General features: G+C 42.2%; 1 protein-coding gene across 2 annotated transcripts in view; it reads left to right on the top strand.

Moving 5' to 3' along the window:
* Positions 1–8,861: 8,861 nt before the first annotated feature.
* The window catches only part of Iws1 (interacts with SUPT6H, CTD assembly factor 1), a 37,874-nt gene continuing 29,072 nt past the window's right edge, over positions 8,862–17,663 (top strand). For both annotated transcript variants that reach the window (XM_057788304.1, XM_057788305.1), the window contains exons 1-2: positions 8,862–9,145; positions 10,612–10,727. In XM_057788304.1, coding sequence (XP_057644287.1) covers positions 9,112–9,145; positions 10,612–10,727 — 150 coding nt within the window. In that variant the 5' untranslated portion in view covers positions 8,862–9,111. The remainder of the gene's footprint in view (positions 9,146–10,611; positions 10,728–17,663) is intronic.

Raw genomic sequence — 17,663 nt, 5'->3', positions numbered from 1 at the left:
GCATTCAGGCAAAACACTTATACATAAAATTAAAAATAAGTCGTGATTTTTTTAAAGAAGCTTATGGAAGTTGAGCTACATCTCAACCCATCTGCCAACTAGAGACCCTGGGATGCTTCTAAGTTGGTTCAGCCAACAGCCAGAGGCCTCAAACTCCTGGGAAACTTGAGGATTCATGATGCAAATCTCAGAGTCCAAGGTGAGACAGCTTGGGGGTCTGGTGTTCAAAGCAGCAGAAAATTTCTGTCCCAGATTTCACAAAACAGATCAGTTCACCTTCATTTATTCTTTCTGGATCTCTAACCAGTTGGATGGAGCTGACCTACATGGATGACAGATACTTTCCTCCTAGACCACTCCAGCTCACACAATAATGTTCTCCAGAAGGAAACTCAAATATGCCCTATCAGGGTACTAGGGGCTCCTAAATCAAGTGTAAAATTTTCTGAAATTGAGTGTGCATGGGTTGGGGCAGAGGTTCGCGTTAGGTCTATAGTGTCCTAAACCTGTTTCTACACTGACATTCTCCCGTGGAAACGGCTGCAAAAGCTCCTCCTCACTGGCATTGGTAGCTTCAGTGTGTAGTGGCACCTGAGAAAGAGCGCGCAGACCAAGTGTTAGGAAGGAGGGGTTTTGTCTGTTTCTGCTCATATAGGGCCACCTAGTGGTTCAGTACAAGAGTCGGGGTCAGAATTAAAGATCGAAATTCCCCGGATTTAGAATAATTCAACTAAGAGGACTTGAACTTTCTACTTGAACACATACCCCTTATTTGTCATGTGGGGAAACTGAGGCTGACAGAACGCTGATGGCTTGTTCCAGCTCACCAAGCAATACACTCCCAGAGTGAGGCACAAAACTGGGCTCTATGTCCGCAGTTGGTAGCTCTGCCCAGCTAATCCTTAAATTTTGGAGACTGTGGCTCTCTGACATATTTAGCAGGTCACAATGTCCCTTGAGACTGTTGAAAAAAAATCTTATATTCATTCAAGAGATCCACTCTCTCCGTGTTATCAGCTAAGGGAGATGGAGTTCTGGACCGCTACGAACAGCCAGCCAATGGACTCCATTCTTAGTGCTCTTGGAAGTTTTATATAGTGTAGGTCCTTTTCCTGCTCCATCAGCCCAATTATGATGTTTGCTTCTTCAGTTCTTGCTTTAGAATGTTCTGGGATTTTAATGATGACTACTTGTTTAGACAAATGTATAGATAGCATCTAGCAGTTCTAAGATCTGCTAACTATTTTGCATAGGTTGGCTGGAGGAGGTTAGACATTCTTTTTGTTTCTATGTTGCTCTTATTACATAATGACTATCAGTGTAAATATGAGCTGCTTTGTTTTCTGCTGATGGCATTCCCTGCTTAAAGCTCAGCCTTTTGAGCAGATTTAACTCTTGATTATATCAAGGATTGGGTGTGACTGTGTACCCTTCCTGAAACTGTCCTTGTTCATTTCATAAGAACCAGCAGCAGCCAGCCTGATGGCTCACACCTTTAATCCCTGCTCTTGGGAGATAAAGGCAGATGGATCTCTAAGAATTTGAGACTAGCCTGGTCTACATAGTGAATTCCAGGCCAACAAGGGCTACATATTGAGACTTCCTTAATACAAATAAGCAAAAGAACTATCAATAAACAGTTATTTTTGCATTTTCTTTAGTTTTTTTTAAAAAATTAATTTTGTGTATGGATGTATTATATGTACATGTCTGTGGGGTGTGTGCACATGCATGTACAGGTATGCACATTTAGAAGCCAGACAACTTCACCAGGCTCCATCTCAGCAATTCTCAACCTGTGGGTCGCTGTGCCATTAGGGTGTAACAAACCCTTTCACAAAGACCATTGGAAAACACAGAAAACACATCATGATTCATAACAGCAAAATTACAGTTACAAAGTAGCAGTGAAATAATTATATGGTTGGGGTCCACCACAACATAAGGAACTGTTTTAAAGGGTCGCAGCATCAGGAAGGCTGAGAGCCACTACTCCACCTCCTTTCCTTGAGACAGGGCCTCTCACTGAACTTAGAACTAGGTTGACAACCAACAAGGCCCAGTGATCCCTCAGTCTTCATCCCCCCCAAATGCTGGGGTTACAGTCATGCACGCAACCAAATCCAGCTGTTTTATATGGGCACTAGGGATCAGAACTCAGGTCTGATACTGGTATAGCAAGTACTCTTACCTGCTGAGTCATATCTCCAGGCCCCAATTCTGTGTTTTCAATGGATGTTTCCCACTGGCCACTTTTAGGAGAAGAGAGTGTGTCTACTGAGCCCATCTATGGAGGCTCTTGTGAGCCCACAAAGAGATTCCATTTTAAAATCCTTTCCAGGCACCAATGAAGGAACTTCCTTTCCTCTACATATGTGACAATCGAGTTCTTTTAAACAGGCATGCTGGACAAATGTTCTGATATTGCCATGCCTGACACCCCGAGTTCAGCTGTGAGAAGACAGATCAGTCACTGTCCCAACCCCACAATGCCAGTTAGGATTTCCTCTTCAGAAGGGATGATAAGGACAGGAAGTAGAAATTGACTAGGCAGGTTACGGTAAAAAGACAGGAGAGAAGTATAGCCAGTTTCCTTTTTGACTAAAAGCCAGAAATATCCTTGGAACTCTTAACGGTTTCATCCTTACCGAAGGCCAGGGATGTCAGAGGTCTTCTGGCAGCCCTGATATCTGATTTGGTTCTGAAGTGATTCTAGGGTAGAGGCTTTCAACCTGTGGGTCGTGACCCCAAAAGATCATTGGAAAACACAAATATTTATTTACATGACAGTTTATAACAGGAGCAAAATTACAGTTGTGAAGTAGCAATAAAAATAATTTTATGCTTGGGGGCGGGTATAACCACAACATGAGGAACTGTATTAAAGGGTTGCAGCATTAGGAAGGTTGAGAACCCCTGTTCTAGGGTCTTTGGGAGGTGGACAGTTAAAGTAGCAATGAAAGCTTGTTTAGACAAAATAAGTAGAGCCGTGTAACTATGACAGTCTAAGGAGAGACACTGTGCCCTTCCTCTCAGCTGTCAGTCTTTTAAACAGAACACTAAAGCAATGAGCCCCAAGTGTTTTGTTCTGGGAAGGGGGAAACTAGGAAGCTCTGGTGACAGCCCTAGACGAGAAGAGGGTATGTGAGCATGTGTGTTTTTATTACTCATGTGCAGGTGCGTGCAGAGGCCAGAAGAGGGCACTGTATCCCCAGATCTGGAGTTTCAGGCAGATGTATGCGGCTCACAGGAGTAGTGGGGACCAAACTCTGATCCTCTGAAAGAGCAAACAAGAGCTCTTAGTGACTGAATCATCTATCCAGTCCCTCCCTCCCTTTTATTTTAAGAAAGTCTCTCACGTAGCCCAAGCTTGCTTCAAACAGGCTACATAGCCAAGGAAGACACTGAGCTTCTGATCCTCCTGCTTCTGTTTGCTGAGTAATGGTACGTACAGGCGTGTGCCACTGCAGCCTGTGTGGTTAATATTGTCAACTTGACAGTCTTTAGAACCATCTAAGATTCTAAGATTCTATGAGAATGTCTATAAGGTAGTATCTGGATTAGATTAGTGTCTAGGCATGTCTATAAAGGAGTGTCTGGATTGGGTTAGCATGTGGGCATATCTATAAGGAAGTGTCTAGGTTGGGTTGGCCTCTGGGCATGTTTATAAAGGAGTATCTGGATTGGGTAGCATCTGAGCATGTCTGTAAGGGAATATCTGGATTTGGTTGGTGTCTAGGCATGTCTATAAGGGAGTATCTGGATTGGGTTAGCATCTGGGCATGTTTATAAGGGAGTATCTGGATTGGGTTAGTGTCTGGGCATGTCTATAAGGAAGTGTCTGGATTGGGTTGACCTCTGGGCATGTTTATAAGGAAGTGTCTGGATTGGGTTGACCTCTGGGCATGTTTATAAGGAAGTATCTGGATTGGGTTAGCGCCTGAGCATCTCTGTGAAGGATTATCCAGATTAGGTTAACTGTAGTGGGAAGACCCACCCTACTTGCCTGACCAAATAAAAAAGAGAAAGGGGCAAGTCTAGCATTCATCACTCTGCTTCTTGCTTCAAACCCTTACCACATTAGAGGACCCCAAGATATGAGCTAAAATAAGCTGATTTTTCTTAAATCACTTTATTAGGTTTGTTTATTTGAAATTAAAATATAATTACATCATTTTCTCCCTTCCTTTTCTTCCCTCCATCCTCTTCTATCCCCTACTCTCTTGCTCTCAAAATCATGGCCTCTTATTCTTTGTGGTTGTTACACATATAAACACATAAATATATAAATACAAACTGCTCAGTTCATTTAGTGTTCCTCATGCATATGATTGAAAGGCTGACCATATGCTATAGGATAACATACTAGAGAAGACTTATTGAAGATGAATGCTATAAAGTAATCCCACCCTATCTCAGAATTGAGTATAATAAAGGGTTCTTTATTCAGGTGTAGATTTGCAGATCACAGTCCTCTGCACGAACAGGCAACAGGAACTGAATCCAGTAGTGGAAAGAGATCACACGCATGCACAACCCCTCATACACAAGCTTTATGGCTGCGTTTATAGTATAAGAGACCAGAGCCGGGCGGTGGTGGCGCACGCCTTTAATCCCAGCACTCGGGAGGCAGAGGCAGGCAGATCTCTGTGAGTTCGAGGCCAGCCTGGTCTACAAGAGCTAGTTCCAGGACAGGAACCAAAAAACTACAGAGAAACTCTGTCTCAAAAAATTCAAAAAAAAAAAAAAAAAAAAAAAGAAACCATACCCAAGTGGTCTGGTAACTTAAAGGCTATTTGCTGAAGGAGTTCCCACAGCACCTCTCCCTTTTGTCTAAGAGAGTTCTAAGCCTAATACAAAACTATATTAGAAATGTCTTGGCCAAGTCACGAAAGGAAAGTAACTATGACTATCTAGTCTTCAACCCTATCAAAGACCTGAGAAGAAAAATAATATTACATGAGTAAACAGGAAGTGCAATAAAGCAGCTTCCAACATGTGCAATAAATGACAGAGACAACTGGTTACCTAGGCAATCACCCAAAGTCTCATTTGCAATGTTGGAGCAACCAACTTTGGATAAGGCCTAAAGTAACTAACAGACCATTTTCAGGGGCAGAAACGGTTTCACAACTGTCTAACCCTGTTTTGGCAAGATTTGACAGGCTTTATTCTTGTATCCTGCTTGTCCTGTCCAGACACTGTGCATTTTGTCAGTGGTTGAGGCATAGGCAGTTCCTTGCCAGTTTTGCCAAGCAGAAAACAAGCTCCAAGTGGAGTGTTTTTGGTGCTCAACATTCTCTCAGGAATAAACTGGTGCTGCCAGAAGCAATTGTGTCTCATGTCAACAGAGCCCTGAGTTATTTAAATACCATATTCTACAGTTCTTTGAAGTGGTTGAAGATTACCTATCTATGTGGAATGCAATCTCTATGTATCTAAAAATCCTGATTAGTCTAACTATGACAAACATGGATAACTATTGACCTATTGTAGTAAGAGCTGCGGGATGCGTTCCTGACACCCGGCTCCCAGCCACCAGCTAGCTTTACCCAAAATAATTACATGGAAACTGTATTCTTTTAAACACCGCCTGGCCCATTATATCTAGCCTCTTCTTGGCTAACTCTCACATCTCGACTAACCCATTTCTAATAATCTATGTAGCACCATGAGGCAGTAGCTTACCAGGAAGGATTCTAGCCTACGTCCATCTTTTTTTTTTTTTTTCGAGACAGGGTTTCTCTGTAGCTTTGGAGCCTGTCTCAGAACTAACTATTGTAGACCAGGCTGGCCTCGAACTCCCAGAGATCCGCCTGCCTCTGCCTCCTGAGTGCTGGGATTAAAAGCATGCGCCACCACTGCCCGGCTGCCTACGTCCATCTTGAGCCAAAGTTTCATCACGTCTGACCCAGAGAGAAGCGGCATGGTGATTGCCTCACTTCCTCCCAGCATTCTGTTCTGTCTACTCCACCCACCTAAGGGCTGGCCTGTCAAATGGGCCAAGGCAGTTTCTTTATTAACCAATGAAAGTAGCTCCTCCATCAGACCTATAATTCTTAGTATCTATATAGCTTAAAGACTAAGACTTCATATTAGAATCTTTAAACAACTGTGCAGCAAATGAGGACAATGACCTCAAAATATAAACAATGTATAAGTATCTTGATCAGTGCTAGAAATTTATAGTGCAGTATGATAAATATATCCTAAAATTGTATCAATATACAAAATGTCTTAAGCAGAGGTAAAAGCATGCATGCATACAATATGACAAAATACTTTGCCTAGGTGTACAAATATTGTAAACAGAAGTAGGAGCATATTCAATATAATTTGAATTTGTATCACTATATAAGAATCTATACCAACGTAAATTGCTTATAAATGATAGCTCATAAGTATTCGCTCTATTACACAGTATTATTAGTGTGAATAAGCTCACACTAATCTACCTATTATCCCATCCAGTTTTCTTTTTTTATCAAAGTCCCTGAGCTACATAATTTCCATCCCAAACTCCAACCCTATAACAGTTATAATCAACCCCTAATTGATGTCCCTAACCCTGAGGACAAACTTTGCTGGCAGAGGGGACGTTGTCTTCTAGAATTACTTCCAGCTGTCGTGGGGGCAAGGTTCTTTCTATGGGATCCTGTAAAAGTAAAATGATGGTTAAGCTTTAAGATTACTGTCTGGTATAATTGCAAAAAGTCTCTGAGTAGACAATAGGTAAAAAATATAGACATCTCTGTCCCCATTCATACTTGGATCTACAAGGAGTCTTGATCCCTTTCTCTAATGATAAAATTCCTACTCAGAAAACTCAAGCCAGTCAAATACTAACCTACCCCCTTGAATATCAATGCTCCTCTCCTTCAAATGCTTGTCCTCGTAAATAGTAGCCATTAAATGCTCTCTAAAATTCAGCCTGACCTAGGAAAATACTGTTGGATCTGCCTGAGAGCAAGACAAGTTACATACTTGGGACCAGACTTAGTTAAAATCCCTTTAACCAAGGATTCCACATTCAAGCCCTGCCTCCATGTCTGGTCTGTACAAATTGTGGCTACGGCTATTTTGTGGGCCATCATAACTCCACCAGGCTAATTTCCAACTCAAAAGTCCCTAATGGCACCTATTTTGAATGTCCCAATGACCTCTTCTCTTGCTAGCTATCGATTACCCCAGGTGCCAAACTGTATATTTAATCTCAGTTCTTATAACCATCTCTTGGGCTAACAAAAACCAACAGCCCACCCCTATCTGAATCAAATGGGCTGACATATTCCACTCCTAGGGTCATTGGACTCCAACAAGTACGGCATAGCCAATTTCCTCAACGAATCAAGGTTGATCTGACACTGGCACAGGACAGTACAGAAAAATGCCAGACTCAGTTGGACTCCCTGGCAGTCATGGTATTACAAAATAGATGGGGATTAAATCTCATTACCACAGAGAAGAGAGGGATCTGTGCTATGTTAGGGGTGGAATGTTGCTTATTCACGGATTTATCAGGTGGCTAAGAAAGCCTGGCAGCTCAAAAAAAAAAAAAAAAAAAAAGGATCACGAACTAGAGACTTCCTATCAGACTTGTGGAACATCAACAACTCTTTTTATTGGACCCCTTCTCATGATAGATCTAACCTCCAATCTATCTCCTGTGTTTTGAAATTCCTCTCTAATTTGTTGCAGCAAAGAATACACGTCATTATTTCCTCAACTACCACTCAACTCTTCCTGACTGAGGACTCCTAAAAGATCACTCAGAGTCCTCAGAGTCCTGGAACCAAATGAGTTTGAGTAGTTACTTGCTTTTTTTTTTTTGGTTTTTCGAGACAGGGATTCTCTGTGGCTTTGGAGCCTGTCCTGGAACTAGCTCTGTAGACCAGGCTGGTCTCGAACTCACAGAGATTCGCCTGCCTCTGCCTCCCGAGTGCTGGGATTAAAGGCGTGCGCCACCATCGCCCGGCTAGCTACTTGCTTCTTTAACAAGGTTTTAATTCCCCCTCCCTTCCCTCCCCTCCCTCTCCCTCCCTCCCCTCCCTCTCCCTCCCTCCCTCCCTCCCTCCCTCCGTGTGTGTGTGTGTGTGTGTGTGTGTGTGTGTGTGTGTGTGTGTGTGTAGGGGCTCGAGACAGGGTTTCTCTGAGTAACCCTGGCTGTCATGGAACTCACTGTCTACACCAGGTTGGCCCGAACTCAGAGATCCTGCCTGCCTCTGCCATGCTGGGATTAAAGATGTGTGCCCACCGCCCGGCTATCAAGGAGCTCTTGAGACAAAGATCTATACTTGATGACCAAATAGTTTTTCAGTTGCACTCTAGTTATTTTGTAAAGAAAGGAAATAAGATGTTTCATAAGTACCAATCACTTTATTTCATGACTTTCTTTTATCCATTTTTTAACTTTCTCGGCAAAGGGAATTCAACCTGAGATTCCGCACAGGAAAGACGCTTTGGAGAACGCCATACAACAGTTCATCAGCGCTCTCTAACCTTAGAACTACAAGTCCCAGAGAACAACGCGCTACTTTCTCTCAGAATTTAGGGCGGGAATTGGAACTGGCCGAATGTTAAAATGCAATTTTAACGGGTTCTCATTTTTCGCAGAAACTCAAATGTTCCTCAAAGCAAGCTCGAACACAGAGGTAAGCGAGTAACATCACTCCTACTGTTGACAGACCAAATCCGGCCCGAGGTCGATATTTATCTGAAGCCGAACTTCCCGCTCCCACTCAATTCTCCCAGCAGTCTCCTTCCCGACGCTGCCATGGCGTCAGAGAACCATAGCACCTTCTGATTGGCCGACGGAAGGGTGACGGCGCCTGCGCACTGCGTTTCTCTGGGGGTCGTGGGCAGGCGCCATTTTGGCCCCAGAGGTGCTTCTGGGAAGTTGCGCGCGGGCCTCCACTTTGCCGGCCTGTGAGGTACGGCCCTTTCGGGTAGCTGGCGTGTCGGGGTCGGGGCGTCTGCGCCGGCCGCGGCCGACTTCTCCGGACCCTCGGACGAGGCCGAGGCGCGGCGCCGCCGAGGGAGGTCACTCGGCCAGGAAGGACGTGACGGGGGCGGCGCGTGTCGCGGACACTCCCCGCCGAGAGCCCGCCCGCCATGGACTCGGAGTACTACAGCGGGGACCAGTCAGGTGGGTCGGGACGGGTGGACCGGGCTGCGGCTCGGCCTCGGGCCCCAGCACGGAGGGGAGAGGCCCCGGGCTAGACGGTACCCGGTAGACTGTACCCCGGGGGTACCGGCGGGGCGGGAGCTGCGACCTCGGAGAGGTCTGCCCGGCTCCCCAAGGGGTTTTCCTCAGGTTGTCACCCCTGCCTGCGAGGGAAGAGGGCTGCCCTTTTAAGGGAATTGCCAGTTGAACTGTTCCAGGATCCTTAAAAAAAACTGGTCGTTGGTGGCGACAGGGAACCTTCTAGACTCTTCACCAGTTAGGGCTAGTTTAACTTCTCCTGTAATGCGGGCTTCCCGGGAAGAACGCGCAGGAGCTTTAAGTTTACAGACGTATTTTAAAACAAGGGACGAGTCCCGGGTACTTAGAGTGAATTCGTGCCTTCTGCACGAAGTCGGCTCCACTATGCTAGGCACATTAGATGTAAAGATGAACGAGGCGAGGGCCTGGATGGGCAAATCAGCTGTGTGCTGATTTCTTTTGGACTTTCTGTATCAAAAGTACTGCAATAGATAGTTAAGCATTAAGTACTGTAGTAGGTGGTTAAGCTTAATGCTGTCTTCTGTTCTGACTTCAGTTGCTAATGACTGAACTTGGGAGGCAGAGGCAGGCGGATCTCTGTGAGTTCGAGGCCAACCTCGTCTATCCCAGGACAGGCTCTGGGATTAAAGACGTGTACCATGCTCAGCTATAAACTTTGCTCTTCAGGTGAATAGAATATCTCATTAGTATCAGAGTCACCTATTTTTGTATTGCTACTTTGACTTTCTTGTAGGTGACTGTTTCATTTAATTTTTATTTACTTTTTTTTTGTTGTTTTGTTTTTCGAGACAGGAGTTCTCTGTGTAGCTTTGGTGCCTGTCCTGGAACTTGCTCTGCAGACCACCAGGCTGGCCTCGAATTCAGAGTTTGGTCTGTCTCTGCCTCCCCGGTGCTGGGATTAAAAGTGTACGCTACCACCACCTGACTACTTATTTATTTCTTAAATTGCTAATCGAGTCATGTCTTTCAATGTACCTAAATACCTCTCAAGCATAATTTTATTTTGTATTTTTAAGGTATTGATAGGTTAGGGGACGGTTCATGGTAAGTGCCATGGAAAGATAGACAATAAAAAAATTGAAACTATTTAGATGACTTTGACTTGGCATTTAGTGTTTTTTCTAGGCTTCATCTTTATGAAATATTTTTATTGCTATATGTGCCACACTACATGGTAATAGTTGTTGGTATTTATATGTTTTCTATTTTTTTTTTTTTCAGAACATTTGCTTCATTAGCTATGCTTCTTCAATGGTAGTAACTTTTGGCTCTTATATTCGGTTTGTTCATCTTAACTGTAGGTGGTCATTTTTAACTGTACTTGTAAACATTATTACAGATATCACCCATCTTACACCCTAAGTGGGGTTTTGTTTTGTTTTAAGCAGATGATGGTGGTGCTACCCCAGTGCAGGACGAGCGGGATTCGGGGTCAGATGGTGAGGAGGATGTGAATGGGCAGCACTCCGGATCCGACACTGGAAGTGGAGAACAGCATTCAGAGGTACAGTGTCTGTGGGGAGGCTTCCTGACATTTCTGTGGCACTTACTTTATTTAGGATTTTTAGAGATTGCCATAGGCTTTCATCCCTGAAAGTTAAAGGGTGTAAATTAGTGGATTGTTTTAAGGTGAGCAGAGATGGTCTGGTCACTGATGCTCACAGGGAAAAGTTCTGTTGGGTCAGATTTCAAATCTAGGCAGTTTTCAGCTGTGCCTGTTTATTTAGAGTATGATCTATTAGGCAGTAAGCATTTGCAGTCAAAAACAATTAGGGGAGATATAATTTCTTAAAGTTTATGTCAAGAATTAGACTTGTCATTCTGTTGTAGTTATTATTTATTTTAACTCTTTACTCTTTAGGGGCCTGCTACCCAGCTCCCAAATAAATACACAGAGATTTATTTTACTTATAAATAAATACCCAGGCTTAGTTTGGCTTAATTCTACCCAGCTTTTGTTAACTTAAATTATTCCACCTACCTTTTGCCTCTGGGCTTTTCTCTTTTTCTATTTGTATATCTTTTCTTCTTACTCCGTGACTGGCCCCTAGCATCCTCTCTCTTTCTTTTTCTCCCATTCTCTTTGCCTGGCAGCCTAGCCTATCCTTCTCTTCACTATTGGCCATTCAGCTCTTTATTAGATGGTTTAGGCAGACAAAGTAACACAGCTTCACAGAGTTAAACAAATGCAACATAAAAGAATGTAGCACATCTTTGCAATCATTAAACAAATATTCCACACCATAAACAAATGTAACACATCTTCAGCTAATATTTCACAACAATCTGTGGCAAGGCCTAGTATTATAACTCAAATATAATGTTTTGCTGTCTTTGTTTTGTTATTGTGTTGCTTGGGATTAAAGCCAGAGCTTTGGATCTGCTAGGAAAGTAAACACTCTACCATTGAGCTACCTTTTATTTTTTATTATGTTTATTTAGGAGTGTGGGCTGGGCATGCCACGATGTGGTGGACTGAAGACATCTTGCAGGAATTAGTTCTCTCCCGCCAAGTGGCATCTGAGGATTGAATTTAGGTTGTCAGCTTTAGTGACAAATGAATGCCTTTATCATGGAGCCCTCTTTTTATTTTTAAGGCAGAATATTCCTAAATTGCTGAGGCTAGTCTTGAACTTTTGATTCTTCTGCTTTAGCAGCTTCCCAGGTACCTGGGATTACAGGCACGAACAACTGTACTTACAACAAATGTAGTTTTAAAAGATGCTTTAGTAACCAAATAGTAGTGAATTTTGTATACATTTTAACATTGTCCTAAATATTTTTGAAGCTGCTTAGTAAACCACCTGGTCATATAGCATCTCTTAGTATTAACAACATAAAATTGTAACTTTCCAATAAATCAGCCTTTCTTTGGTAGATATACATAGAAACAAATAGAAATGGTAAAGGTAGATGAATTTTCTAAGAATTTTATGACTGGCATTTTTATTACATAAACATAAAGTTTTGTCTATTTTTAAGTTGTAGATGTGTCTTCGAAATTGTATTGACTCTCATTACAGTCATGCCATTTTTCAGTTTACATGTTCACATCATGAATACTCAGCACTGAGCATGCTGTGTATCATGCTTTTTTAAAAAGTGCTTTGGACATGCACATGACTAAAAGTCAAAATCCCATTATTGGGTTTATTTTCCAGTAGAAAGAGACTTTAAACTATGAGTGTAATTTTAATGATTTCATAATATGGATATAACAGTACAGTCATCCCTTTGTCCATGGAAATTGATTACAGGACTCTTTCCCTTATCCTTGCCATCTGAAACCCCAAGGATGCTCACATTATATATTATAAATGACACAAGGGATGGGGTGTAGCTCAGTGATGATGTTTGTTCTTGGCATGCATGAAACCTTGGGTTGGAGTTTCAACACTAAAAGATAACATATTTAAAATGGCAAGCCAGGCATGGTGGCTCATGCCTGCAGTTCTAGCACTTTGGAAACAAGTAGGAGGATTGCTGCAAGTTTGAAGGCTAGTCAGTTCCCTGTCTCAAAAAAAAAAAAAAAAAAAAAAACTTTTTTTAAGGTGTAGTTTTTGTGTAATAGGCACTTTGTTCTCTATACTTTCAGTCATTCCATACCTAGTTCAGTTAGAATGCTATGTTCAGGAAATAATGACAAATAAAGGCCCACTCTGGACCTAGCTACATAGTGCACATCCACAAGGTACTGTTAGTTTCTTCACATGTTTTCAGTGTGCACTCTGGTTTGTTGAGTGTATATTTGGTGATTTCCTAACTTTTGATATTTAGACTGTCAAAGCTTCTTTTTTATTTCACCACACCAGGCTACTGAACTTCTTTGCTACCCCTTGATTATACTGTTTTGAATAATGCATTGTGACATATATTGCTTTATAAAATAATCCCACAAAATTCTGGCTCTTTGGAAAAGAATAGTTTCCTTAAAACAGAGTGGTCCCAGACTACTCCTAGCTGACTCTTTTTGTTATTGTGTATGTTTGCTGTGTGTTTTGCTTACATGTGTGCCTGTGTACCAGCTGCATTTATGGTACCTGCAGAGCCAGAAGAGTGTATCAGATCCCTTGGTATTGGAGTTGAGTGAGTCAAACCCAGATCCTCTGGTAGAGCAGCCAGTCCCCTTATCTGCTGTGCCATCTCTCTAGCTCCTCTTCCTAGCCATGGTCCCTGGTGCTGTCTAGCAAACTAACTGACCTATATTGTAGCCTGTGCCTGAAATCTTCTGCCACAATTTTCTCAAATCTGATTGTATATGAAGTCTATTTCTTTGGGAAGTGATCAGGAATGATTTAGTTTAATTCCATGTTTTCTCCAGTACTCTGGAACTAGTGATGGGAAAATGGTGAGCTTTTCCCTGGCTGACATCACAGCTATAGAAGCTGAGCTCTCAGCAAGAGCCAGTAGCAACTCATTGTCATATTCTTACAAGCCGGGGGGGGGGAGGTGTGTGTGTGACAAGAGCCCCTGTACTTTCTAAATGTTGTGCCCAAGGTATGGCCTTTGATTGAGGATGGAATGGCACCTTTCCATTTAAAACTGATCTCTGCAAACATTTGACAGGAAATAAAGTGCCTCTCCCCATTCAGTGTTGGGCCTAAAACTTTCTTTTCAAGTTTGATAGCTAAGGAGTGCATATTAGTAGCAGCAGTTATCAGTTATCAGCAGTCAGAGGGATTTACTTAGTGGTAACCACATTGTTTTGACCACACCATGTGGTCACACAGGTTTCTGTGAAAATAACCTGTTTCCATCTCCACCCTAAAATTTACTTTTTGCCTGGTTGAGAGAAGCCTGGAAATTTCTGGTCGTTGAGCCTCCACTCCCATTTTGAGGTGTGAATGAGGATGCAGGGTAGTTACTGCTGTTTGAAACTCTTGCATCTTGTAGATCCAGTCTTAAATGTTTCTCTGAAAAAACTAGGATACTTTCAAATTGTGTGCTCACTAGGAAATTTTAGTGAACTTTGTTTTTGAAACAGTCTCACTATATTGCTAGCCTGGGACTTGCTCTGTAGACCCGGCTGTTTTCAAACCATTGAGATCCATCTGCCTCTTCCCAGATGCTAGGATTAAAGGTTTGTGCCATCACCCAGCTTAAAGATTTATTTTTTTAATTTTATGTGTATAACTTCTATGTCTTTGTATCATAGGTATGCAGTGCCCTTGGAGGCCAGAAGAGTCTCCTGGAATTGGAATTACAGACAGTTGTATGCCACCATGTGGGTGCTAGAAATTGAGCCCACGTCCTCTGGAAGAGCAGTAAGTGCTCTTAACCACTGACTCCTCTTGTGTGGAATTTTATGCAAGTACAAAATGTAAAAATGGGTATCTAGAGAGATGGCTCAGTGATTTAGAGCACTTGTTCTTATAGAGGACACAGTTTCTATTCCCAGGACCCACATAGTGACTCACAGCTGCCTATAACTCCAATTCCAGGGGATCTGATGCCCTCTTCTGGCTCTGCAGGTACCAGGCACACATGTATGGTACATACATACATGCACACACATAGAGGTATAACACTCATGCATATAAATGAAATAAACTTAAAATTTTTTATTGGAGAATAGGTAGAGTCTCATTTTTGGTAATGTAGAAATAGAAGATGCTGCTGGGCGGTGGTGGCACACGCCTTTAATCCCAGCACTTGGGAGGCAGAGGCAGGTGGATCTCTGTGAGTTTGAGACCAGCCTGGTCTACAAGAGCTAGTTCCAGGACAGGCTCCAAAACCACAGAGAAACCCTGTCTTGAAAAACCAAAAAAAAAAAAAAAAAAAAAAAAAGAAAGAAAGAAATAGAAGATGCTGTGTGTGGGGGGGTAATATGAAAGAGGAATGACTAATTCTGTCAGAAGGTTGTGTTTGTGCTGTGTCCTGAAAGATTTTATAATTAATTACAACTAGCAAGGTTCTGTTATTAGCAGCTTTTCATGCATTTAATGTTCAGAGCAGCTCTTTAAAGTATAATTACTGTTTCTAACTAACACTTTGTAGACAGAGGCTTTGAGCACTAAGAATGTCTCCTCAGGTCACACAATGTACAGTGGCAGGCTGTGGCTTCTCAGGCTATTGTGTGACTCTAAAGTTTGTGTTTTTAACTTTCACATTGCAGTGCACAAACTCTGTTCTTTCCAGAGAGAAAGATGGAAAAGGCTTCATGAGAGGAGTAATTTTGCCAAGTGGTGAAGTTTTATGGCTGCCAAGTTTTTTATTTGTTTTGCTTTGTTTTTCCAGACAGGATTTTTCTGTGTAGCCTTGGCTGTCCTAGAACTCTCTCTGTAGACCAAGCTGGCCCTGAACTCAGAGATCTGCCTGTCTCTGCCTCCCAAGGGCTGAGATTAAAGGTGTGCGCCACCACTGCTGGCTGGTTAAAAACTGAATTTTTAAAACATTACAATTGTCTCTGGGAGTTTATATTAGAATTGATAGAATTGTGATATTTAATACTCTCCTTTCCCTCCCCTTCCCTCATACTACAAATCATTGCATTACAACTGTTTTTTTTTCACTTAAAGAATGTCAGTTAAGGTTGAGAGATGGCTCAGCAATGAAAGGCTAAGGCTCATAACCGAAACGTCATTTATTATGTGCTGTAACCTTAGTCTGTAAGAGCATGGTTGATACTTGAATGTTGAAATGAACAATGTGTTTATGATAGATAACCAATAGTTCTTTATAACTGCAGTGTGAATGATTGCAGAGAAAGCTTGAGATCAGACATTTCTAAAGCTTCCCAAGATCCTCAGAGTGCTCAGTTTTCTTGAAAGCTCTAAGTGGGAACTTTTTGCTTGTTAAAAAGATGACATTTGGTCTGGGGGTGTAGTTCAGTTGATAGAGTGCTTGCCTGCAATGTTATAAGCTCCTGAGTACAAATCCCTAGTGTTGTATAAACTAGCCTTGAATGTGTGGCTATCCTTTGCCCCTTAGTTCTGGGATTTCAAGTATGTTCCACTGTGGCTGGTTTTGACTTTTATTTTGAAAGAGTTTTTTTGGAAGAAAGGAAGGTTGGTAGGTATTTCAAGTTACGTTGTATTAGTTTAATTAGGTTGGTCTTACTCTCCCAGAATCTAGCCTGTGTTCCCTAGTTGATACATGCTTACCTGTGACTATCTAACCATCTATTTTCTTTCTCTTTTTTTTTTGTTTTGATAGCTCAAGAATTTCCTATAATGTATTTTGATCATATTCATGTTCCTTCCACAATTCCTTCCAGATTCTCCCTACCTCCTTACCCAGTTTCATGTTTTCTGTCTCAAATCCATTGAGTCCAGTTTTTGTATTGGCCAATTACTCCTGGAGTGTGGTCGACATACCAGATGTCCAATAATGGAAAGATGTTCTGTCTTCGAAGAGCTATCAAATGTCATTAGCTCCTCAGTGGAACTTATACCTACTTCCCCTCCTCCATGTCTGGATCAAGCTTCTGTAGGTCTTGGACATGCCCTCCCAATGGTTGTGAGTTCATATGTGCTTCTGTCCTGTTGTGTTTGGAAAAGTTTCCTTGAAGTCGTCCACCATCTCTGGCTCTTTTATCCCCTCTTCTACTTAGATCCCTAAGCCTTGAGGGGAGAGGTGTGATACAGATGTCCCATTTAGGGCTGAGCACTCCAGAATCTTTTATTCTCTATCCATTGACCTCTGTGTTAATTTTCATTTATTTTTTAAAAATTTTTTAAAAAATATTTATTTATTATGTATGCAATATTCTGTCTGTGTGTATGACTGCAGGCCAGAAGAGGGCACCAGACCTCATTACAGATGGTTGTGAGCCACCATGTGGTTGCTGGGAATTGAACTCAGGACTTTGGAAGAGCAGGCAATGCTCTTAACCACTGAGCCATCTCTCCAGCCCCCTAATTTTCATCTATTATTAGAAGGGTTGAGTAATGTGGTCTGATGTTTGGGTTTAGCAGTAGATCATTAGGAATCATTTTATTGTTGTGTTCATTTATCAGAATAATAGTAGGTTTTCCTAACCTTGGTCTGTAATAGGTCTACTTAGCCACAGGCTCTTGCTCTTATTGACCGTGTCAGTATGTATTCTATCTCATGGAGCAGGCCTTAAATTTAGAAAAGTAGTTAGTTACTCCCATGGCATTTGTGCCACTACTGCACTGGTGGGCATATCTTGCCAGGCAGGTCATTATTGTAACAGGCTTCACAGCTGAGTGAGACGGATGCTTGCCTTTGTACTCTAGTGTTGCTGTGAAAGCTAGCCAGTAGGGATGAAGCAACCAGTTGAGTATCATGCAGATTTTTCCATGTTCTATGGTTCAGATATGTAGCTCTTTAGCAATAGGGTCAAGCATTGACAATAACTTACAGTGTTTGGGGGGGGGCGTGTCTCTAGGATTCTATTAGTCAACAGCTCAAAACAAAAATCCTGTTGGTACTGGGTTTTTTATTTGGTAGAGTGCGGTATCTAGTTAGGGTATCG

The sequence above is a fragment of the Chionomys nivalis genome, chromosome 14, assembly GCF_950005125.1.
Source record: "Chionomys nivalis chromosome 14, mChiNiv1.1, whole genome shotgun sequence".
NCBI classification, from domain to species: Eukaryota; Metazoa; Chordata; class Mammalia; order Rodentia; family Cricetidae; genus Chionomys; species Chionomys nivalis.
The sequence above is the reverse complement of the archived record's forward strand: the minus strand, read 5'-3'. Positions and strand labels throughout refer to the sequence as shown.